Source organism: Narcine bancroftii, chromosome 7 (genome assembly GCF_036971445.1).
Source record: "Narcine bancroftii isolate sNarBan1 chromosome 7, sNarBan1.hap1, whole genome shotgun sequence".
Lineage (NCBI taxonomy): Eukaryota > Metazoa > Chordata > Chondrichthyes > Torpediniformes > Narcinidae > Narcine > Narcine bancroftii.
The window spans coordinates 1,599,687-1,625,000 of NC_091475.1; the positions used below are offsets into that span (position 1 = coordinate 1,599,687).

At 40.4% G+C, this 25,314-nt stretch overlaps 1 protein-coding gene across 1 annotated transcript in view; it reads left to right on the forward strand.

Annotated features, from left to right (window-relative positions):
- LOC138739739 (extracellular calcium-sensing receptor-like) overlaps positions 1-25,314 on the forward strand; it is a 60,423-nt gene that overhangs the window by 18,424 nt on the left and 16,685 nt on the right. Inside the window, 3 exon segments of the mRNA XM_069892331.1 lie at positions 8,479-9,044; positions 16,220-16,526; positions 20,512-21,408. Of these exon segments, the coding sequence (XP_069748432.1) occupies positions 8,848-9,044; positions 16,220-16,526; positions 20,512-21,408 (1,401 nt within the window). The 5' untranslated portion in view covers positions 8,479-8,847.

Below are 25,314 nucleotides of genomic sequence, written 5' to 3' on the forward strand. Positions count from 1 at the left end.
TTGGGTAAAGCCAACACTGGGGCACTAATAAGGCGCTGTTTCACCAAGTTAAAATCTTTAATCTCTTCCTCTGTCCAGACAACAGCTTCGCCCCCTAGAATCGTGAGTTTATCATAGAGAAATCTGACCAGGCTAGAATAATTTTCAATCCAGATTCTACAGTATCCCACTAAACCAAGGAATTTCCTAAGTTCTTGGGAGGTGGGATCTGTAGAATACCACGTATCCTCTCTGGACTTGTTTTCCTAGTTCCCTGACTTACCAGATGGCCTAAGTATTTAACTTCTGATTGAACAAATTGTAATTTGGATTCGCTCACCCTGAGACCCTTATTCTCCAGAAAATTCAAAAGTTCAACAGTATACTGTTTAACTAATTCGTACGTATTTCCCGTAATTAACAAATCATCAACATATTGTATCAACTGACAATTCTCTCTCCGAGGAGCCTCATCTAATATTTGTTCTAAGACCTGGCCGAATAAATTTGGTGATTCTGTAAAGCCCTGGGGAAGGACCGTCCACCAGTATTGATTTTCCCATTCAAAGGCAAACATGTCTCTGCCCTCTGTTGCTAACGGACAGGTCCAGAAAGCATCTTTGAGGTCAATCACACTAAACCATTTACTATGGGGATCGATTTTACCCATTATTGTATAGGGATTAGGTACAACCGGGTGACGGGTGAGAATAATTTTGTTCAGCTCCCTCAAGTCCTGCACTAATCGATAGATACCGTCTGGTTTTTGGACAGGTAAAATTGGGGTATTAAAAGGTGACATACAAGGTTCGAGTATACCATCTTTCACCAACTGGTCAATTACTGGCTGCAGCCCCTTTCGGGCAGCCATCAGAATTGGATACTGCTTTCGTCTAATTACTTGCTCAGGGTCTTTTAGAGTAACTTGCAGGGGAGGAATATCTAACACTCCTCTATTGCCTCTTTCTGCCCATACTCCAGCATTTAATAGTTCTCAATCTTCCTCGCTTTAAACATACAATTGAACCCCGATACCCGATTCCTGTGGTCTGGTGCCGATAGCCAATTGGTCCTGTAAATCTCGTCCTAACAAACAAACTCCAGCTTGGGGAACTAGTAAAATATCCTCTGTTATTATCTTTTCTCCCATTTGTATTCTTACATCCCTTAATACAGGGACCGTAAAATCTCTTCCTCCTCCTCCCGAAATCATCACAGTCCCCTCTACCTTAACACCCTCGGGTGGTTGTAAAATACTAGACCGGGCTGCCCCAGAATCTACTAAAAAGGTCATCTTGTCACTGTGGGGTTCTATGCTTAAATTTACCAATGGTTCTCCGTGCAGCCTCACGGTGTGTATTGACTGAGAACCGTGACCCCCCCCCCATTCATAATCTGCTTCCATCTGTCGGACTCTGGCTTTATCCTACCCTTAATTTAGTCTATGTGTCGTCTGAGTCCAGCGTGTTCGTTAAATGAAGTGATAGGAGAATCAGTTTATTACACAGCATAAGAATAAAGCTTAATAGAGTTCTGGTTCAGTCGTTAATTCATAGGTCACCTGCACAGTGAGCTATTCCCCAAGACTGACCTCTACTGTCCAGTCTCTGCAGTTTATATAGCTCAACCTTATCATACAGAACAAAAGTTGGCTTTCTTTGCTAGATTTCTTGCATAAGATTTATCACAAGTAATTTCCTGCTCTGCAGTTATCTGGGGTGTAGAGCTCCCATCTTAATCCTCAAGGTCAGAATATCCTGTTGTTTTGATCAGAAATCAATTCATACCCCAGATATTTCTAATTATTTCTTTGTTCTCATCTGGCCATATTCTTCTGTTCTACTAAACACCTCCTTCTGTCTTAGCTTCTTACTGATTCCATTCTCTTTGTTTCTGACAGTCTCTGTCAGGATTCTTTTTGTTTATGCTAATCAACACCTCCTTTTGCCTTAACCTTCCTACTAAATTGTTTCATACATATTCTCTTTCATATTTTGGGAGCAGGCCATTCTAAACCGACTGTAATCAGCCAACTTTGCTACATACTGTGGCTGCCCCTTACTTACATTACTCTTTCCCTTCACCATGAGGTAAACATTAAACTGCCACATAGTACTGGATTCATGTATACAAACTGAATAGTACATAAGCATATATTCTACATATTTTCTATGATTAATTAACCCCTATATTCCAACACATCAGTGCGTAAGGTCGCGTCTCCCTGGCTCGCATTGGCCATTCTCTCTTAAAATGTCCCTCCTTTTACAATGGTAGCAAACTAATGTTCCTGTTTCCCAATTCCTACCGGGATTACCACGAGGTCCCAGGAACAGTCGTCGTCCCCGGAATTCCCCTCTACCCTTGCCCCTACTCTGGTCTCTACTCTCCCACTCCCGGAGCTCCTCCCAATGTCCAGGAGCTGGCACACAGCCCCTACCCTTTCCTTGCTGTCCCTCCACGACTTCTTTGACTGCCTGCATCAAAATCTTAGCCTTTCCTTTCTGTTTATTGGGCATTCTCTCTTAAAATTACGCACCTCCGTACTAGTCAGGGGCACATTTATGAAACCGAGACCCCCTCCCATGGGAACTTCCCGTAAAGGTCTCATCTAGTTAATTTCTGGATTATCCTCTCCTTTATAATGCCTCTCCGGGAAATGAATCAAAGGGTTCTGCCCTTCCCTCCCAGAGGGTCTCACACTGTTTTGGATCAAAGTCTCCTCCCTCTCTTGTCAATTGAGGTGGTAATCTAGTACTTTGTGAACAGGTCATCATACCACCCCTACTTTCTTCTCCTTTCTTTAGCTGTGGGGGAGGAGGGGAAGGTGAAAAAGGGTAGAGCATAGGAGAGTGGGGAAAGATAGGAGCCGGCATAGGAGGAGCATAAGGTGGAGGAAGGGAATGTAACACATCCCATCCTTGTGTTTTCAGGGACAAAAGGTTCCTCATCCTTCTTGTCCTTACATTCCTTTTCATTCAAAACCAGTTGATCAATCGATCCACTGAGCCAGCAGGCTAGGCTGCATATTCTCTGCTCTCAATATTATTTCTTTGATTTTAATGGAGCCAGATGTTCAATGCCTGACACATCCAGTCATCCTCGGATCCGAGCTTTGGCCAATATACCGAACTCCCTTTTATCGGACTTTTAACCCATTCCAGACAGCAATACCTGACCATGGTCTGTTTGTCTTTCCCACGGGTTCTCCCCTCAGCCCAATCAGATAGCATTAATCCTAACGGACTTTGCTTAGTTATCTGATCGTCCCATCCTTTCCTAGGACTATCTTCCATGCTACTCACACCTCCCATACTAACAGGTAAGTAAAATTCCTCTTACCGGGATCCAGTAGCTATTCCTAGCGCGCTTCCTTAACGTCCTCCCGTCATTTGTTCTCAATGCCTCTTCTCGGATATCACTCCCTTCATCCACTGACCAGTCACCCGCCGTCTGTGAGTCCAGCTGAATCAGCTGGGGTGAACCTATCCCCGTCGTCGGGCACTCTGTCAGTGGAGGGAGTGGGATCCCGGACGAGCCCCCATTTGTGAGAAACAGAAGTACCTTCACAGAATTTGCTCGAGACAAACATTGAGAACAAAGAACATTTATTATACAACAATGCAAAGTTGGGGGCTTCCCCTTACCCTGGGAATACACACACACACTGGGGCTCACCCAACTTTTATACCTTCCCGACTCCATATGCAGAACTTGGTAATTCTTGCTAGAAGACCCTTATCTTATCCAAACTAACTTTACTTCCTACATTCTATTATCTATCCTTATCTTATTCATACTGGCTTTATTTATTACACATATATCTATACTAGTTTCGTCATCTTCATATTTTTATATCTGTTTTACTTATTTCTCACAACCAGCCACAGAACTGTGTTCCAGCACAATCAGTAAATCTCATCAACTGTGACGTCCTTCACTCTACAACTAGTTATCATACCAGTGTGGCGATCCAATTACCAGCACACCAGCTCCCGAAATGGCGGACGTGCTGTGGAAAACACGGGAAATTGACCTGCATCCAACACAGGTTTTCATCTGGCCTGATGATGTCACTGATGATGTCACCTCCTGTCCATGTGACAGAAGCAATGACCTACATAAGCCCAGCATGCAAGCCTGGAGGGATCGGTCTTGCACTAGACTCCACAGCGTGTACATTGACTTTCCCACACTCAACAGCGTGTACAGCGATTCCACAACGTGTACACTGGAGTAGCTCGGTATAGAATACTTCACTACACCAGATAACTTAGCTTGGTTCAACGTCAGTTGTTGAAGAACATGCCTGGAGTAGCACTAAATATGCCTAAAAAGGACATTAAAAAAAACATTGGAATTACTCAGCGCCAGGCAGCATTTGAAAAGAGAGAAACAGTTAATGTTTTAGAGCTGTTGAGAGATCATTAACCTGAAAAAACTCCTCTCTGCACAATGCTGTCTTACTGGCTTAACATTTCAGCATTTTCTGTCAGATTTCTAGCTCTTGCAATCTCTTGAGTTCCTAAAATCACCTGCTCAGCTTACAATGTATGTATATGTGCCATTTAATTCCTCCTGTTTTCTCTTAGTCTTGAAAAAGGGACAAAGCATTGACTGACCATTTCTATCCATGGATGCTGTCTGACCCACACAGTTCTCGGTCTACTGCAGTTTGTGACGGTATAAAGTAGAGCCAAGACGTCTTTCAGCTGTTATATCTGATCTTCTGACAATAACTGCACTCTGGGAACACTTTCACCAATCTATTACAGCATTCAAAAAGGCAGTTTACCACATCTTCAAAAGCAATTAGAGGTGGTCAATACAGTTTGAAGCAATACAATGAATAAATTATTGTTCTGCTTTACAGTGGTTGGAGCGGCTCTGAAAATATTCAATCTTTCCAACTGCCAAGTGCTAATATCACAGGTGATGACATGCTGGGTGCAGACAATTAAACACATTCAGTAAATTGTGCTGTGACAATACTTGTGCAGAAACAAACTATTGTTTTGCTTTGCATTACACTGGGAATTCTTCAGTGTTCAATCAAGCATTTTTTAACAATTCCCGAGGAACATAAATAAACTCTCAAGTACACTGCATAAATTTATTCCAAAGTGTATTGATTTTCATTTGAAACAAAAATAATGTGGGAATCTTAGGTTCTTGGGTGTAGAGACACGATGGAACCTGGACTCAACTTTTCACAGAAAGATGTAGACAATTTAGATTTATATAACAATGAAAACATTCTTTCTAGCTTTTATTCCTCCTGTCCAAAAGTACAGCTTTGTGTTCTCTCTCCAGGCTACAATGAATTACTGATTTCAATACAGGTATCGAGGAACCGTTGCACCTACTGTGGTCGATCTCTGCTGGTACTATAGTTACCATCTGTTACTGAGTTCCACGCTCCAGTGACTCCACAAAACTCTCTGGAATAGTTCTTCCCGGGTTTCTAGAAATAACACTCCTTCTGTTTTCACAATCCTGCATCTGGTTACGTTGACATAGCGCGTTCACGGGCACAAGCTACAAAATCTACTATTTGATTCATGTTAGTAGAATTATTTCTTTCTAACCGTGGCTTGTAAATGGAATTTAAATGCTGGTATTTCTTCTGGTTGTGGCTCTTTTTAAGCGTGGTATGGATCCCCTGTTCTCTGAGAGCCAATTTGTATGATTTCCATGCTCATCAGTGGAATCCATTTTGAGAGTAGCATTACTTTGGTGTAAAATGTGAAGGCCCTGCAGGCTCTTCCATGTATTCTTGTTCATAGTCTGGTGACTTCACTTACCAAAGGAAAAATGAGGTAAATGATTTTTTAAAGAAAACTTTATTCTATTATTAATGCTTGAAGCATAAACCTGTTAAGTGGAAGGAGATCTCTCTGAATGATTGTTGGGAAGCGGCTGACTGTTGAACAGGGCGCTCCCCAGTTCCTTGTGAATGCAGAAGTAAGTTGGCGTGCAATTATCTTCCTTCTGAGCAGGGTGGTCAGGTTTGTTTTCAGTGACAGTAGTAGAGGTGCCAAGTAATTTTGAAAGAAGCTGGTTTATGCTCCCTGTTACCACAACAATATCTTAACCCCACTTGCGCCTCTCTTTGCTTTGAACTTCCACTGTGTTTGAACGTGCAACGCCACATAACTCCCGACTGGGGTTTGTTTCCCATCAGCTGTCTGTATTGTTTGTGGAAGAGCACATTCAACTCAAGATTAGGGTCAGGGCCAATCCCAGGACTGTTGATAAGTCCGAGCACCTCAACACTACCTGATAGGTTCAGAGTGACTTAGCATCAGCAGGCAGTTTGCAGGACCTGGGAGGGGTTTAGTGACCATAGGAGGGCAGGTAGCTGAAGAAATCCATTCAACAGCAGCCCAGAGAAGGCCCAGAAATATAATTTAAAACCAAGTGACTGTCATAAAACAAGTCGCCTGCTCCAGGATCATTGATTGGATGTGAATTATATTTTTTCCATCATTCTGCATACAGATGAGCCATTTGATTCGATGGGGACAACGACAGGCAAATGACCTGGTTGCTCTCAAAACTCATTACCTTAATTTGTTTTTTTCTGTCTTTCTCGTCACTGACACCAATTGAAGTTTTGCTATAAATTAATTCTTTAATATATGTAATGATGTCAAGGAGAAAAGTAGCAGCAGGAGTACAAAATAAATGTTAAGCAATTTTCAAGAAAGAAAACCATAGTAGAAGATGTACTGGAAAAGTCCTGCAGCTCATGCAAGGTCCAGCTGAGTTTCTGCAGCACATTTTTCTGTATTGCACCTGTTGATTTTCCTTAACTGGTGGAACACGAATGCTTCCGAGATCAAAACTAAAACAACAAATATGCAACAGTCATCATAAAGCTAAACAGATCTTTGTAATGCATAGGTTGAAATTATAAGCATGTAAAAAGCCTTCAACGAGGAACAGCGCTAAAAAAAAATACCTACAGAAGCTGAACATCTGAAATACAAAAATGCAGCACAAAAAAGTGCGAGAAGAACTCAGTAGGTCACACAGCATCCGATGGAAGTAAAAAGCATTCGACAATTCAGGCCCGAGCCCTTCCTTCAAGGGTGGCACTGGTGGAGATGAAGATTTTCCCCATTAGACAGAGGGAATGGCTCCATACTCTGAAAGGGAAGTGGAAGAGGAGATAGATCTGGTGTTGGCATCATGTCGAATGATACAGAAATTATGGAGGACGATCTGTGGAGGCTGGTGGGGTTAAGGTTGAGCACAAAGGAGACTTTACTCCTTATTGTGAGATTATGAGAGCAGAAATGCCAGAATTGGAGGGATACAATTGAGAACCACATCAACTATTGAACTTGCAGTTCAGAAGATACCACAGGAGCAGATGATAGTTTTGTCATCTCATCTCAATGTAACGTCTCTATTTGTATCTCGATAAAGGGTCCCAACACAAAACAGTGACTATCCATGTCTCTCGATGGGTGCTGCCTGACCAAGATTTCCTCCAGGGTCTCTTTGGTTACAATAAAGTGTATCTAATGCAAGAAAAATCAGTCAAATAACAATGAGATGTCTCTTCTCTATAGCTTAACAGCGTAATATTCAGCATTTAGTCATATATCACCCACATTTCTTCTGCCTCATTCTACCACACACAACTTTGCACGTTCAAAACTATCCTATTAATTTGGCTAACAAATTCCACAATCCTGATGAATTTTCTTAGGAGTAGAACATGACCACGTTTCTCATGCCCAGTACTACAGTAAAAGTCTGAAAATCTGGATGCCAGAAATCCGACCACCCTAGAACCTGAACTTCTTGAAAACTCTTGCTTGAATCAGGACCACCTGAGAACGTGGACTCCTCGACAACTCTCAGCTTTTCTGTGCATGCCTTCTGTGTGAGCATTGCGAGCATACGGGCCTTGTGTGGGTGCATGCATTGTGTGTCTGCGTGTGTGCATTGTGTAAGGGCCATGGATGTACTGCTTGAGAATCCCGAAAATCCGGACCAAATCAATAACCCAAGACTATTAAGTTGTGCAAAACAGAATTAAATTGCTTTTATCCAATCTCATAACAGATGCCCATAATTGTAGTTTTAGAATCACTATTTTTTAAAAAAACACTTGTGTACAAATATTTTATGCTCTAAGCCAGCTGAGATTTCAGTGGAGTGACAAGAGCCATGCAGCAGAGTTAAAACTAATCTTGCTCTTCACAATGGAGTCTGGGGAGCTGTTGGTACCAAAGAAGGGGAGGCCACTCAGGGAAGTGTAACACATTTCAAATAAGGAGAGGGAAAAATGAAGTACGTAAAGATTTCAGGATTTTTAACAAAGCCTTCCAGATTTTTGATTTGACAAATATGTGCACTGAGGGATTTCTTGAGAAAACCTTTAACTGCATTTGTGCCTGTCCATTTCACAGGCCTTGTTTTTGCCAGAGTTTGGGTGACATTGTGCATTCACAGTCCTCTCCCTTATATCTTTTCCATAACCAGAGATCAAGGGATCGTGAATGGGCTTCATGGGAAGAAATAAGGAAGGAGAGAAAGCAAGAGAAATTTTCCCCATGGCAGTTCGAATGTGCAAGCCTTTACTTATAGAACTTCTGTCTTTTGTTTCCAAGAGGAATCCAACAAAATGGAACAAAGTTGAAGAGGTTATTCATCAGTTCTAGGATGACATGATCAACTTTGAACAAGATGGAACACTTCAAGGGGAAATTTGTTTTCAGTACAAAGTTCTGCTGCAGAGTGATCCCTCATCATTACAAAGTCAAGCAAAAATCTCAATGAATCTTCTCTAAACCAATATTTGCGGGACTGGGGCCATCTGATTTGAAGGAGAAAGGAAGAGACGACTGAACAATGGCGCATTATTACTTTCAGCTTTTATTCTTGGGATTTACTCTTCTTCAGTCTTACAGCGTCTCAGGTTATGGTCCAAACCAAAGAGCTCAAAAAAAGGGAGACATTATACTAGGGGGTCTTTTCCCAATACACTTCGGAGTAGCAGCAAAGGATCAAGACTTAAAATCTAGACCAGAAGCAACAAAATGTATTCGGTAAGAGCTTTAATTGCATAAAACTTTTCAAACAATATTGTGTTATGTGATATAAAAACTATTCCTGAATATCTTCAGAATTCCTTTTGCCATTGAAAAGTTTCCTTATAATCACATTTTTTTTCTTGTTAATCAACAGCATTACACATTCATGTCAGGGGAACACAAAAAATATCAGTTCCTATTTCTGCCAATTTTAGTGACTAATTTTCTAAGTTGCAATTCAGAAATACCTTTTATTAACATAAATAGTAAGACGAGGTAAAAAAAATTCAGAATTGCACTATTGATTTGAGATATGAGTAAAATTTAGTTTTCATTTTACTGTATATAATCAAGTGACACCATAATTTACAAATAGCCGACTTCTTCAGTGATACTTTTAAAATGTGGTTATAAAGTGGATTAATGATTTGCAGCTGAAATTTGCTTAATCTTAGTTAATGATGTATTTGTAAGTTGTGCAGCTGTTCATTAAAGCAATAACTGAGGTGCGATTGGCATCTCATTCAGTTGAATAGTTAGTTAATCAGATTAACTGAGACCACATTGAGCTCCATATGATTTATGAAGCTAGTGTTTGAATCTCGCTTCGGATTGTGTAATTTACTAGGATTTAATCGGAGGTATGACATTTATTGCATTATTTTCAGTTAATCATTACCTGTATTCCTAAATTGTGACTTTACTGAAATCTCACTGGTCCCTACAGTAATTTCAGAGATAGAACATTGATCTCACTAAAACCACACAATGATGAACTGAAGCCTCAACTGGATCTTAATTAATTACTGCAAGACTCAGTGGGATGTAAGTGAGATTTCTCATTTATGTTGGGGTTTACTGAGCTATAACCAAGGTTCTTTCCTTTTTTTGGGGCAATATGTATCCGAAACACCACTCACGTTTATGAGAGAGTCAAGCACAAACCTCAATGCCACGTGATACTAAACTTCAATGTCATTCAACAGCATGGCCTTAATTTATGTTGAAGATACGATTATTAATTTTGATTGAGCCTTGAAATGATTTAGTCAAATGTGCTTTGAAGTCTTTCAGAGATGCACAATACTTTATGACAAATGCTTGAGTGCTGGTAACCTTATATGTGGTTTTGTTGTGAAAGATAACCAATTCCAGAAATCCACTATAACTTGTGCCACATCAATCAAACTGATCCATTCCTGACTGAAAAAAAGTGATTCTTCCAAATATCGTTTCTTTGCTAATTGGGATTTCACAATGTCACCTTAAAATCTAATTTCTGGTTTTAACAGTGAGTTTCATTAAAATTTAGCTCACTAGCCCCAATAAGTGAATTTCACAGCTCACTTACACTCCCAACAATGGATTCAACAATGGTGAGGAAGAAATGAAACCTCAGCGATAGAAATGATGAGGCAGAATAGAACAGCTTATTTATTTGAATTTCGGCCAATTTACATGGCTGGCCGATAGTGTATGTCAAGGGCACCTCAAACTTGCACAGAGCTTGAAATGTCGTCTGGGAATAATTAGCTAGGCCTTTGGATCTTTTAAATCTGCCTTTACTCCTGGGTGATAATTCATTAATATATAAAGATTTCCAAAATATCACCCAGGAGAAAAGGAAGATTTAATGAATTTACAGAGAAGAAAGCAGAACGTGCGTAGGCACCTGACCTCTCAAGCCTACCTTGCTTTTTTGATTATGATCGAACCAGCCCAGGTCTCTACTTCCTGAGACAGTTCATAGCCTTCAATTCTATGATCTTTCAAGAAAATGTTTGACTCCTCTTTAAACAACTCCAGTGAACTAACCTCACAGTGAGGTGGAGAATTCCAGAGATACACCACTCTGTGAGAAATAGGTTTTGTGTATCCCAGTTTTAAAGGACTGCCCTTTATATTGTAACTGTGTTCACTGGTTCAACATTCCCACTGGTGGAAACACCTCAACATTTAACCATCATTGTCCCTTTAGGATTGTACATGTTCAAAAAGATCCCTCTTAATTCTAATAAACTCTAAAGAATAAAGGTCTAAGTTGTTTATCCATTTGTAGTGGGGCAACCCGCTTAGAGGAGTTAGCCTAATGAACCACTTTGAGACTACCTCCAATATCGAATTCGCCCTCCCCTCCAGTTCCAAAAGGATGCCCATCTGCTGGTACCACCCAGGCAGCACAGTAATTAGGAAGAGTGAACATCCCTTTCACTAATGCTGTCCTCATGACACACATTTCCACTCCCCCACTTGAATGGCATCAAGGGGTTTTGGAGTTTGCAGAACCTCCCAGTTTCCGTTATCATGGAGCAGGAACTTCATTCTTCCAAGTTTGAATAATGGCTTAGGTTTCTTCACATCTACCTTCAAGGCCCCTCAACCCACCTCTAGGCCCCTCAACCCACCTCTAGGCCCCTCAACCCACCTCTAGGCCCCTCAACCCACCTCTAGGCCCCTCAACCCACCTCTAGGCCCCTCAACCCACCTCTAGGCCCCTCAACCCACCTCTAGGCCCCTCAACCCACCTCTAGGCCCCTCAACCCACCTCTAGGCCCCTCAACTGACCTCTTCTGCCATCCCTCATCCCTGACCACTGATCCAATTAAAACAAACAGGGAATACCTAATATTTCCAAATTAAAAGTGAAACTAATGGAGTTTTACAGTTTTAAAGATTGAATGAAAATATGTTACGATTGACACAAGCATGAAATAGATCTCAGTATCCACACGATGACTTATTGTGTCAGCTTCGTTCAGCAGGGGATTGCCAAGTCAGGTCATGGGAGCAGACACCGTTCCAGAGGTTAAGCACATCCCATGGACTGGTGTTTCAAAGCCTTGCTTGAGGTATCATCTTTTGCATGAGAAGTTTGGATTGTTTAAAGTTTGCAGGGAAGCAGTGGAATGTTAAATATTGTGTTCCCTCAACCATTGTTTCAACATTTTTACTTCACTTTGTGAAATCTTGCTATACACAAATTGGTTGCTGTTCATTGGTCTATGTCCACATTTACAGTCCACCATACCTCTTTGACATTTAAGGAAACACATTCCTTCCACCTCATGCACCCCACCCCCCACTGACCCATATAGAAAAACCAAACAGTTCAACACCTGTTTACATCCCAAATCATGGTTCAGGGAATGGTTGTCATTCTCAAGATACAGTCACCCATTTGCTATCGGCCCAACATGTTTATGGGTTAAGAATAATGTTTATAGGTTAAGAATAATACGACTCAACTGTTATTCAATGTGTACATTGAAACAGTTAGCTCATACTGAATTATTCAGAGACATATTGCAGAGAAGAAACCCTTCTCCCCAAGGTGGCATTCTGAACTAGGTCCAATTGGGTAGTCGGTCCAGATCCTTACAAACCCTTACAATCCAAATCTCTGACCAAATGTTCTTTGAATGTCATCACTGCATCCACTTCTATATCTTTGTTTGACAGCTTATTCCAGATACAGACTGTCCTCTGGGAGAAAAAGTTGCCCCTCAGGGCTCTCCCCTCTCATTTTAAAATCATGTCCTCCGGTTCCAGAATCAACTCCTTGGGAAATATTCTGTGAGCACTCACTTCACCCATCAAAATAGGATACATATATAGAATTTAAATTGTGCTCTTATTAATTATCTTCAGTATCTTAAGCATATTTTGCAATATTCATCTTCCAATCAACGTGAAGGAAGCTGGCCATTGTCTGCTGCTACCTAAGGCAGTTTGCTGGGCATTAACTGACTGCCATAAATCTGAAACAGCAGCATGGCCAACATCTCAAATAAACGTTGGTCTGCTGAGTGGTAATTTGGGCTGTCCATTCACCATTAAACATTTTAATGGCACCAATCTTGCCTTTCCCAAATTCTCCTTAAGCTAACCTCTAAATGACTGAGCTGTAATTGAGCCATTATAACATATTGAGTGCTCAATCAGTTGCAAAGTGTTTCATTGAATTCATGGTGAGCTCCCTGGTATTTGTTTAAATTTAGTTCAGAGTGACTTAGGCCTTTTCAAACTGCAGCACCCAGGAAACTCTCCTGGGTCCTGGGTGAGATGACTGGATAGTCAGTATCTCCCGCTCCTTTCAAACAGCAGCCTAACCTGCCTACCTACCTGCTGGTGATTTCAGGGGGTCCCACCCCTGCGACGACGTGGAGTGTTGCTGCTCCAGTTCGTGATGGCGGATCAATGTAGGATCAGTGGCCGTCTTTGTTACCCATAATCCCCCCAAGCTGCTGGAACTGCTCTGCCAGCCCCTGAGCAGTTCCAGCAGCAAGGGGGATTATGAGTAAGGGAGATGGCCATTGATCCTGCATTGAGCCAGGCATGGGTTCGTGTGATGCACACACGCAAGCGTTGACATCACCAGAGTTACCGGGTAAGCCATTTCCCTTTTCAAATCAGTGGAGGAGGAAACCCGGGTAAGTTTTACTGGGTTCCCTGACCACCTCCGGGGTAGGTCTTGGACCTGGGTGGATTTTCACTGGGCTTGCCCAGTTCGAGGTCTTGCCGGTTCGACCCTTTCAAATAGCCCTGTTCCTGGGTATTCAACCTAGCAAATTGCCTGGTTAACCCCATTTTTTCAAGGCAATTTGAAAGGGCCTTGATATGGAGTATAATGTTACAATATAACGGGCAAGCAGCGTGAGCTACTCAATTCTCAGAGGCAGCCAACAATTTACGGACGTTGAAATTATTTCTGTTTCCGCGTAGTCGGTTTGCTCTCTAATTTATTGACCTAAATTGCCCTTCAGTTTTCAAGATACATCAAAGTGCTGCTTTGCAAGTTAAGTGAAGAATCTTTGCCATGACATAGACAAATTTCTGAACAGCAAGATCCACAAACTACAAATTTGATGCCCAAATAATATACACTATGCTTTTTAGTTTTGGTAAATCATTTCCCTTAACTTTTTATAATGGTAATTTCACAAGTACTTACTTCAAAAGAATTCATTGAACATTGTCATGGTAAACTAAATGCTTAACTTCTCTTTGTCACAATATTAAAAAGCATCATCTGATTTTATAAAGAAACAAAACACTGCCATTACTTTACCATTGCAACATAATTAATTGTGAGACCTTGCTAAGTCACAGTATGAGCTGGCAACATGCAATTCCCAACTCACTCAGCAGTGCGCATTATTAAAATATCACTAAGTTTTGTTGATATTTACCAACTTAGAGCCAAGGTCATAATTTCTGAGAAGTCGTGGAATGCTTTAGTTTGCAGAAATACGAGCCGAGGTCTTGTCCTCAATACTCCCCCACACAACACATTTGAAATGGTAAAACGCCCAACACTTCATTCCAAGTCACTAAACAAAATTTGATCTTCGTGAAGATCAATGACTTTTCCAAAAGAAATATTCTTTAAACACATGTATGCTTTCTTAAACAAGCAGAGAGGTAGAGAAGAGGATCACTCAGTCACATCTCTGAGACTGTTCTTCACGATTGAGGATGATTTGCATCCATTCGTTATTGCCTGGTTTCTCATGATGTCAATGGGGTCTGTTACCATGCAGCAGGATTAAATTTTAAAAATTAAATGTAAATTTAAACATTTTAAATTTACAGCAAGTTCCATATTTTTGGCTACGTGTAACATAAAATGTTCTGAAGTCGATTTGATTTCATGGTAACTATTTTACTTCAGTGGTATCTGATTTGTTTTCCTGTCTCCCTAAATTATCAAGATTGTTTATACATTTCAATACCTCTGTTTATAATATTCCTCACATCCAGTTTGAGAAAAAAAAGGACTATTTCCTTTTCTGGGAAGCAGAAACCTTTCATTTGTGCTACATTTACTCTCTCCTGCTCCCTTGAGTCTGTTTATTACGACACCGAGAGCCGTTTATCCCAGTGCTTTCCTTGACATGTTAAGCTACTTTTAATGGATTTTTGTGTTTATATTCCTTTGTTCCTCTATATTATTTACTTTCTAAAACCTATTTCACCCTCTTATTTAGCTTACTACTATCCAAGTACCTCACTGGGGTCAAAATGATGCTGCCATTCTGCAAACTCTTGTGGTCCTTCCTAGCATTGACTCTGATCTAGAAGCACTGAATCAAAATCCATTTCAGTGGACAGCAATAATCCCAACATTATTTCCAGGCCTCACCTGAATATCCCTGATGTCTTACGCCCTCAGAATCTCAATGCTCTGATCTTGCTTGTTAAACGTATGTATTATTTTATTGAAGACCCAGATGAGCTGTCAGCAGGAAATTATATGTACCCTGCATATTGTCTGGATGTAAATGACAAACTGTGTGTGAGATGCCTCATCTTCAGAGAGAAAAAACCCACAGATGAGACTGAGAGCCCCATTATCAGCGACCATGTTAATAAGTTGCTTGCGTTTCTCTCCACTATTATGTGAGGGAGTTCATTACATGGTTTATTCAATGAGAACTGACAACTTCCCAAGCATTTCTATGTTATTACTACGATGCAGGTTCCCACATTATAGCATTATGCTGATGTGTAATAGTTAGTCTTTTAATTAAAATGAAGAGTTGTCAGTGTATGTAATGTGTTCAAGTACTGTACTGCTGTGCATGAGTGAGAGGTGAGCCATCAAGTACTGCATACAGATCCTGATTGATAGAAGTTATTGGTAGGTGCCTACCCACCAGTGATATTAAAATATATATATTTCAGCGTGCAGCAAATTTTTCCCTGGTGGAGAGCATAAAGTCCTCAACTTATAAACCATTCAAAAAAACCCATTTATTATCACCTTAGGAAATTGTCAGGCATCTTCTAGGTTATAGCCCTGACCACAAAAGTATTTCACTAGCAGTAATACACTTTGAAACAATCAAAAGTCATGAAATGGAAGTTACAAAAGTTTAATGTGGTCTTTAAAAAGTATTTAGTAATTAAGCTGTGACCATTTCCAAAGCAAAGCAGTAAGGATATGCTTCTGTTCAGTACATGGATGAGAAGGGTAGGAAACACTATGGTCTGGGAGCAGGTCAATGGGACAAGACAGAATAATAGTTTGGCTCAGACTAGATAGGCCAAAGGGCCTGTTTCTGAGCTGCAGCCTCTATTTTAAGTCTGGAGCGGACAGATTTACTGAAACCATCCCAGACATTAATGGAATGACCACAGTAGCAGGTGTGGACGAGGATTAACAAACAAGTTCAATTGTTTATTTTCAGGTACAATTTTAGAGGATTCCGATGGTTGCAGGCAATGATATTTGCAATTGAGGAGATCAACCACAGTATGACATTTCTACCAAACATCACCCTTGGATATCGGATATTTGATACATGCAATACAGTATCCAAAGCCCTGGAAGCAACATTGAGCTTTGTAGCCCAGAACAAAATAGATTCATTGAACTTAGATGAGTTCTGTAACTGCTCTGATCATATACCATCAACGATAGCAGTTGTGGGAGCAACAGGATCTGGAATTTCAACTGCTGTAGCAAATCTTTTGGGATTATTTTATATTCCACAGGTCAGTATATTTGATAAGAGATGTTCTATGTAATTACATGCAACTGTGTGTGTGTGTGTGTACTTGGTACAATAGTGTACAATACAATAGTGAAGTGGATTCCATGTAACCACAATTATGCTTCAGCTTTTCATAAACATTATGCTTCAACTTTATAATCAAAATTGTTCATTTGCATCTTCAAGAGATATTACAAGAGATCAGAATCAGAAGCAGGATTTATTGTCGTGAAGTTCAGTGTTTTGTGGCAGCGTCATAGAGCAAACATTTATATTATAATCATCGTACAACATTACAATAAAAAATAAAGATAACAGTGCAGGAAAAGTGAGGCCATGTCTTTGGTTCATTGATTGTTCAGGAATCTGATGGCGGAGGGGAAGAAGCTGTCCTTGTGCCGCTGAGTCTTTAGGGTCCTGTACCTTTTCCCAGATGGTAGCAGAGTAAAGAGGGCATGGCCTGGGTGGGGGTAGGCTCTTTGAAGATAGAGACTGCTTTTTTAAGACACCATCTCATGCAGCTGTCTTCGATGGAGTGAAGTCTGGTGCCTGTGATATTTCAGGCCGAATTAACAACCCTCTGGAGTTTATGCTTGTCCTGAGAGTTGGCACCTCCGATGTAACCAGCTAGAATGCTCTTCACGGTACACCTGTATAAGTTTATGAGAGTCTTCAGTGATGTACCAAATCACCTCAGACACTTCACAATGTATAGCTGCTGGTGAACCTTCCTTGTAATTGCATCAACGTGAAAACTCCAGGACAGATCTTCAGAGATGTTGACACCCAGGGATTTGAAATTCTTGACCTTCTCCACTACTGAACCCTCGATGTGGACTGGGTCGTGTTCCCCTGACACCCTCCTGAAGTCCACACTTATCTCCTTAGCTTTGCTGTCATTGAGCACAAGGTTGTTGTCGTTACACCATTCAACAAGCTGATCTATCTCCCTTCTCATTCAACAAACTGATCTATCTCCCTCCTCATTCAACAAACTGATCTATCTCCCTCCTCATTCAACAAACTGATCTATCTCCCTCCTGTATGCTTCCTCATTGATATTCCAACATATTATAATTATTGTACTTTGTACCAGCAGCCTATGTCAGACATTGTGAAAGGAATTTAAAAAAAAACTTTATCACCTCTATTCCTTTTTTTAAAAAGGAAACCAGGGCATGAACCAATATTTCTTGATGCTTGAACAGCTAAAGTAGTTGATAAAGTAGTTGCAAAATTTGTTAGGTTGAAAAATATTAATTCAATTTAATTCACACAAAGTACATTCAGTGACAGCCTCAGGAGAGGATATTAATTATTGGTTATCCTTTGGCTCAAAGACACAAAAAAACCCATAATCATAAAACAAATCACTGAGTAGTTTACTTCAAAGTTAAGCAAAAGCAGAAAAACTGAAATCAAAACAGAAAATGCTGGAAATATTAGGTCAGGCAGCATCTGTGCAAAGAGACAGAATTTGCATTCAATGTCAGAGCTTTAAACTAAAAATATTAACCTCATTTCTCTTTCCTTATTTACTGCCTAATATGCTTTAACTACAAATATATTGTGATCTCCACAGAAGTTTCATTAAAATTCAAGAAACCTCCAGAGGCTCTAGAGTTGAGATGCTGCTAAATGGTTGACTTTCATTGTTCCCATGAACTATAAATGGATGAAAATATTGAGATCTTGTGCCGTGTCAGGTCACATTTCCCTGTACATGGTGAGCAATATTAAATTTAAAAATCAGTGTCTCCTTCACCTGGCTCTACTTGAAGTGGGTGGAAATTGGGGCTCTCTTTGCAAATTGCATAATCCACAGATGAGGAGGCGCAGAAATCCGATGTAGTGCGGAGGTGGAGATGTACGGGAGAAGCAGAAGCGATAATGGAGGACAAAGTAGAATGTGTTTCTCAGGTGTCAAACAACAGCTTGAACCTAGTGACAACTTGAACTAAAAGTGTAGAGAGCTTGAATTGAGCAAAGGGACAGTTAGAAATTTCAAGAACGAATGCATGGTAAATCACCAAATGACTCACCAGAACTTGGAGGAGGACAGAGTAGGAAGGCCAAGTAGAACAACAGGGAGAACTGCTTGTGAAAGTGCAGGTCTTCAACAATGATCCGAAAAGCCAAATACTGCAGATGTTGCAAACGGAAAATCAAAACAGATTGCTGAAGATCTAGATGGAGAAACAAAAATGAGTTTCAAGATGAGGCTGTTTCATCAGACATGAAAAAGGGGATGACAAGATGTTGTTTGGAGTTACAGGGAGGGTAGAGACAGTGAGGAAAGGGAATGTTTGGAATAGGCTGGAGAGCAAGATTATTTAGTGACAAATTCTGTTCTAATCACCATGGATACACCTGGAGTAAATACACAGAGGAAGAAGAGGACTGTTGATGAAAAACCATGGTAAGAGTACAATAAATGTTGGAAGTCTGAAATAATGAGAAAGCTGGAGCTGTGGTAAATCAGATATCATCGGTGGCACGAGAAAAACAAAATGACAGGTGGGTAACAGGAGAGGCCAGTTATCCAAAAACATTGAATTCCAATATTGAGTCTCAAGGACTGCAAGGTGGTGAGGCAGAAGATGAGGGTCAAAGACAGAGGTCATCGTGGGAATGTGAGACAGCGTTAAAGTGACAGGCAACTGGAACCTTAATGTTACTTTTGCGGACTAAACGGTGTTTTGCAAAGCAGTTACCCAAACAGTTTTATTTTTGTTTATCAAACATTGAGACCATCACATCCTTGAAAGGAGCTGCAACTCAAAAAGGTGAATTCATCCATTACTTGAACAGGCTATTGCCCTCCCAGTATGATCTCTGCTTGGCCTCCTGACCTGCTTCAACAAAGCCCAATGCAAGTCAAAGAGCAGCACCTCATCTTTTGCCTCGCTACATTGCAGCTTCTGGATTCATCATGGAATTCAATAATCTCCGTTAACCAGCCTTCCCATTTGTCAGAACAGGCCATTACCAATGAAAGATCACTCACTTACAACTTAATTCAGTTTGTACTCTCTCCCTAAATATTACACGATTGACTGACTATTTCTAGCATTCTCATTTATTTCAGATTTCCAGTAAATGTTGCACTCAGTATCTCATAGTCTGACCATTTTATTCTTTCCACTGCCCTCATCTCTGCCTAAATATTTTAATGTAGAGATACAGCACTGTTACATGCCCTTCCAACCTATGAGTCTGTGCTACCGAAATACCCCAATGAACCTACAATCCCAGTACATTTTTAAGGGTGGGGGGAAACCAAAGTGGCTGGAGGAAACCCACACAGACACAGGGAGAACATACAAACTAATTTTAAAAAGTTGAAAATCTATAATTCCAGATCTTATGTCTATTAAGGTAAATGAATGGATAAAGTTTGTTAAATCATCTTTTCATGGCCTGATCTCTTGGTTATTAACTCTGTTCACTGAGATCTCTGGCTCTATGAACCTACCTTGTATGGAAATAAAACAAGCTCATGATAAATATGATCCATTTTTGTTGAGGTGAACTTCTCCTGGACTTCCATTTGCTGCCACAAATGTATGGATCTGAGATTTTGGAGAATTTCAGTTAATTACCCATAGATTTCTACAAATTCATCTACTCTTAAAACAACAAATATTCATTGTAGATGACAAAATGCAAGAATATGCACAAAATAATCACATGAAATATTTTAGGAAGCTAAGCCTGGAGCATTCCTAGAAAGTAAAGCTCACATCTTTTATTGGCTTAATGTTTCTTTCCCCTTGGTTTGAATTGGTGTTGGTTGTAACTGAAATGCGGCACTAAGTGTATCTCCTAACTTTATATTCATGAAAGGTTTGAACCAGCCATGGGATTGTCAGCTTTTGAAGTTCTTAGTCAACGGAAATTTTTTCAACCTACATTTAAGTGTTGCTTTTAATATTGTTGAACTTTTGCAGAACTGGACACTGCTGACAAATGTGTTTATATTGAAGGTTAGTTATGCCTCTTCAAGCAGGCTTCTGAGCAACAAGAATGAGTACAAGGCTTTCCTTCGCACAATCCCCAATGACGAGCAGCAAGCCACAGCAATGGCTGAGATTATCGAGCATTTCCAATGGAACTGGGTGGGAACTCTTGCCGCCGACGATGATTACGGCCGCCCAGGAATAGATAAATTTCGGGAAGAGGCTGTTAAGAGAGACATCTGCATTGACTTTAGTGAGATGATTTCTCAATACTATACACAAAAACAACTGGAGTTCATAGCAGATGTAATTCAGAATTCCTCAGCCAAAGTGATTGTCGTCTTTTCGAATGGCCCCGACTTGGAACCGCTAATACAAGAGATAGTTCGGCGAAATATAACTGACAGAATATGGCTGGCAAGTGAAGCGTGGGCTAGTTCCTCATTAATAGCCAAACCAGAATACTTTCATGTTGTTGGTGGAACCATTGGATTTGCACTAAGGGCAGGACGCATCCCCAAATTCCACGAATTTTTAAAGAAGGTTCACCCCAGTAGGTCCTCTGATAATGGATTTGTTAAGGAATTCTGGGAAGAGACATTTAACTGTTACTTCACCGAGGAATCTCTAACACAACTGAAAAATTCCAAAATGCCATCTCATGGATTAGCATTGAATGATGGCAGCACTAAAACTGGGCCTTCCAGGAGGACAAAATTTCAGCATCCATGCACTGGAGAAGAAAACATCACAAGTGTAGAGACCCCATACCTGGATTATACTCACCTCCGTATTTCATACAATGTTTACGTGGCAGTATATTCAATTGCTCATGCTCTGCAGGACATTTATTCCTGTACAGCTGGGAAGGGCATTTTTGCAAATGGATCATGTGCAGATATAAAAAAAGTGGAGGCATGGCAGGTAAGCAAAAATTAATTATAAATACAAACTTAAGAAAAAATAATTAATAGGTATTGCTCAATAGAATGGTTAAAATTATTGTTAACTGCTTCATGCGCAAAAGGACCTTCACTTCATCTGGACTATCATAGCCTTTTGGTACACAACTCAACCCCTTCACATGCCATCTGGAGACCACAGTTGTCCCTGTGGCTACTTATTTGATCATTGCATACCATGCTTCAACTAAAACTTGATTTGTTTTACCCCTAATTAATCATTGTTCATCAAATTTCCTGGGGGTTTACTCATAGATCCCTGAAGAGCATAGAAACACTGCAGAATACATGATTCATGCTAATATTTTCCCTGATCTGAACCATGGCCTCAGTTCCTCTCCATCAGCCTCAGTTCAGTTAGTAACATTCCTGAATTAAACGATTCTGGGTTATAGTCTTGGCTCCAAAGATAAATGTGAAAAAAATACACATTTCAAAGAACAGTTCTCTTCTTCAGAGTCTGGGACAATCAATATCCAAGCCTTAGTCAACATTAGTTTTTCCAGCTCATTATCAGTGATCTACTGCGAAGTGTTGCATTTTCCACATTGACAACAGTAGATACGGCTAAAAAGTTCCTGATTGGCTGTAACACATTTTGGGGGGGGATCTTGGGGTTGTGCAAGGTGCTAGATAAAGGAATACAGAACCAGGAAAAACTCCAAAGGTCCAAAACAAAGAAGTAAAACCCTTGTGATCTGCAATTCCAGCCACCAGCAAAAAAAATTGCGGAAAAGAAAGAGGTAAAAAGTACTGTTTAGAACTGGTACGACTTGCAACACAATCTCAAGCAACTGAAAAATTCCCTTATCCAGCATCTACCAATACAGTAAAATACAGGACTTTAAATGTGTAATATAATTTTACTAATAAAATTAAACATTTACCAATTATTGTTTTCCAAATTATACACAATCTTAAAATTCTCTTAAATATCTTCCCTTTCAACATGCGCAGCTTTTGAAATAAGAAAGGTTTTTATTTTTCTTGTGTTTATGGGCCTATTCCTTTCCAGTGTGTCTTTTGAGAAATATTCAGTAATGCACGTGAAATGTTACTGAACGTACTGCAGCGAGGACCACATTCTTAAAGACGACCCAAGTCACTTTTCATGCATCAACAAAATGGGGATGTGCACCCCCTCTGGACATTGAGCAACAGTGGGACACATTATTTTCCTTCTCAGGTGCTGAATCCATATGAATTCCAAGGATTGCTGTTGTTCTTTTAGATCTGCACAAATAACCCACTTCCCAATCGAAGGGTTACATCCCAGCTCTATCATATAAATAACAAATACAGATATTCAGCAAGTGTGTTCTGAATGTTACTGGATTTTAAAATGACTGGCAAACTTTATTTTTCAACATCAGCCTTAAAATTCTAATATGAAAGACAAATAGACCCAAAAATTCTTTATTTGCTTAGCTTTATATATTGTTTGCATGGTAGCACTGATTTCCGAGGAGCATGGATTCAGCAGCTAGGAATTAGAGGCAGACAACTTGGCGAGCAATGGTGCAAGTTGCTTAAAACAACTTATTAATGCATTGTGACAGTTGGATTGGACCAGATTTTTTAACCACTCAGTGATTCTCAATACAATTAAAGTGCTATAAAAAATCTATTTTAAAACCCATTCATCCTGTGTATTCTAACTAATTGCGGCAAAAGTCCGTAATGTAACATCATCTGTTTCATAACCTTGGAGAATGGCGCATGAATTAAATAAAGTCAAGGTGGCAATTACCAGGTCTCAACCTTGCCCCCGTTTTAACCCTTACAGAGTTCATAGTTTTCAACGGCTTTATTGAAAGACTTTCCTGTTCCATAAGAAATAACAGCAGGAGTAGCCCATGTGGCCCACCAGAACCTGCTCCACTGTTCAATTAGATCATGGCTGACCTGACCATGAACTCGACTCCACTTCCCCATAACTCTCAGTTTCCCCACTATGCAAACATCTGAATTTTAAATACATCTGTATCCTAAATCAAGGATCCACACCCTAACCCTAACCCAACACTAAGAACCCGAACTGTTCTCACTGCTGCCATCAGGAAAGAGTTATCAGTGCCTAAAGACACTCACCCCCACGTTCAGTAACAGCTGCTCCCCCTCCATCATCAGACTCCTCAATGACAAACTCAATCAGGGGCTCGTTTAAGGATACTGACTCGTGCACTTTATGGATTGTTTTTCTCTCTATATTGCACAGCTTGTTTATATTTCTTTACTTGTTGACATGTGTACTTTGTGTAGAGTTTTATTGCACTACCAATAGGTGGCAATTCTGCCTTGCTTGCAGAAAAAAACAAATCTCAGGGTGGTATGTGATATTATGCATGTTCTCTGACAATAAATCTGAAATCGTTTCCTATATCCCCTAGTTCTCATCTCATCTCCAGAGGAAACAAATTTCCCTCTACTCTCTTATCTATTTCATTCATAGAATGTTTCTACAAGATTCCCAATTCATTCTCCGAACTTTGTGAGTACAATCGCAAGCAACTTGATCACTTGTCAGAGGCCAGCTTCCTCATCTCCAGAATCACTCTGGTTCACCTCCTCAAACCTAGGCCAGCTCCCTTATCTCCAGAATCACTCTGGTTCACTTCCTATACCCGAGGCCAGCTCCATCATATCCAGAATCACTCTGGTTCACCTCCTCTGCCCTAGGCCAGATCCTTTAACTCCAGAATCACTCTGGTTCACCTCCTCTGCACCAGGCCCACATCCTTGCCTCCAGAATCACTCTGGTTCCCCTCCTCTGCACCAGGCCAGCTCCCTTATCTCTAGAATCATTGAGGTTCACCTCCTCTAACCGAGGCCAGCTCGATTATCTCCAGAATCATTCTGGTTCACCTCCTCTACACCAGGCCTTCTTCCATATAACCATATACAGCACAGAACAGGCCAGTTTGGCCCTACTAGTTAGTCCATGCCGGAACAAATCCCCACCCTCCTAGTCCCACTGACCAGCACCTGTTCCATACCCCTCCAATCTACTCCCCTCCATGTAATTATCCAGTCTTTCCTTAAATGTAGATAACGTCCTTGCTTCAACCACCTCTGCCAGAAGTTTATTCAACATCCTAACCACCCTTTGCGTGAAGAAATTTCCCCTCATGTTCCCCTTATAATTTTCTCCCTGCAATCTCAAACTATGGCCTCTGGTTGAATATCCCCCACTCTTAATTGAAAAAGCCTATCTATGTTGACTCTCTCTGTCCCTTTTAAAAGCTTGAACACCTCCATCAAATCCCCCCTCAATCTTCTATGCTCCAGAGAAAAAAGCCCCAGGGTGCTCAACCTTTCTCTGTAACACAAACCTTGACATCCTGTCAACATTCTCGTGAACCTTCTCTGCACTCTCTCTATTTTGTTTATATCCTTCCTATAATTCAGTGACCAAAACTGTACACAGTACTCCAAACTTGGCCTCACCAATGCTTTGTACAATTTCATCATAACATCCCAACTCTTGAATTCAATATCCGATTTATGAAGGCCAACATCCCAAATGCCTTCTTCACCACTCTATCTACCTGAGTATCAACTTTGAGGGTACTATTTACCATAATTCCCAAATCCCTTTGTTGCTCTGCACTCCTCAATTGTCTACCATTCAATGTATATGACCTATTTAGATTTTCCTTTCCAAAATGCAACATTTCACACTTATCCGCATTGAATTCCATCAGCCATTTCTCAGCCCACTCCTCTAACTTTCCTATATCTCTTTAAGCTACGCTAATCTTCCTCACTGTCAACAATACCACCAATCTTTGTATCATCTACAAACTTACTTATCCAATTCACCACCCCTTCTTCCAGATTGTTAACACATATATATTATATATATGAT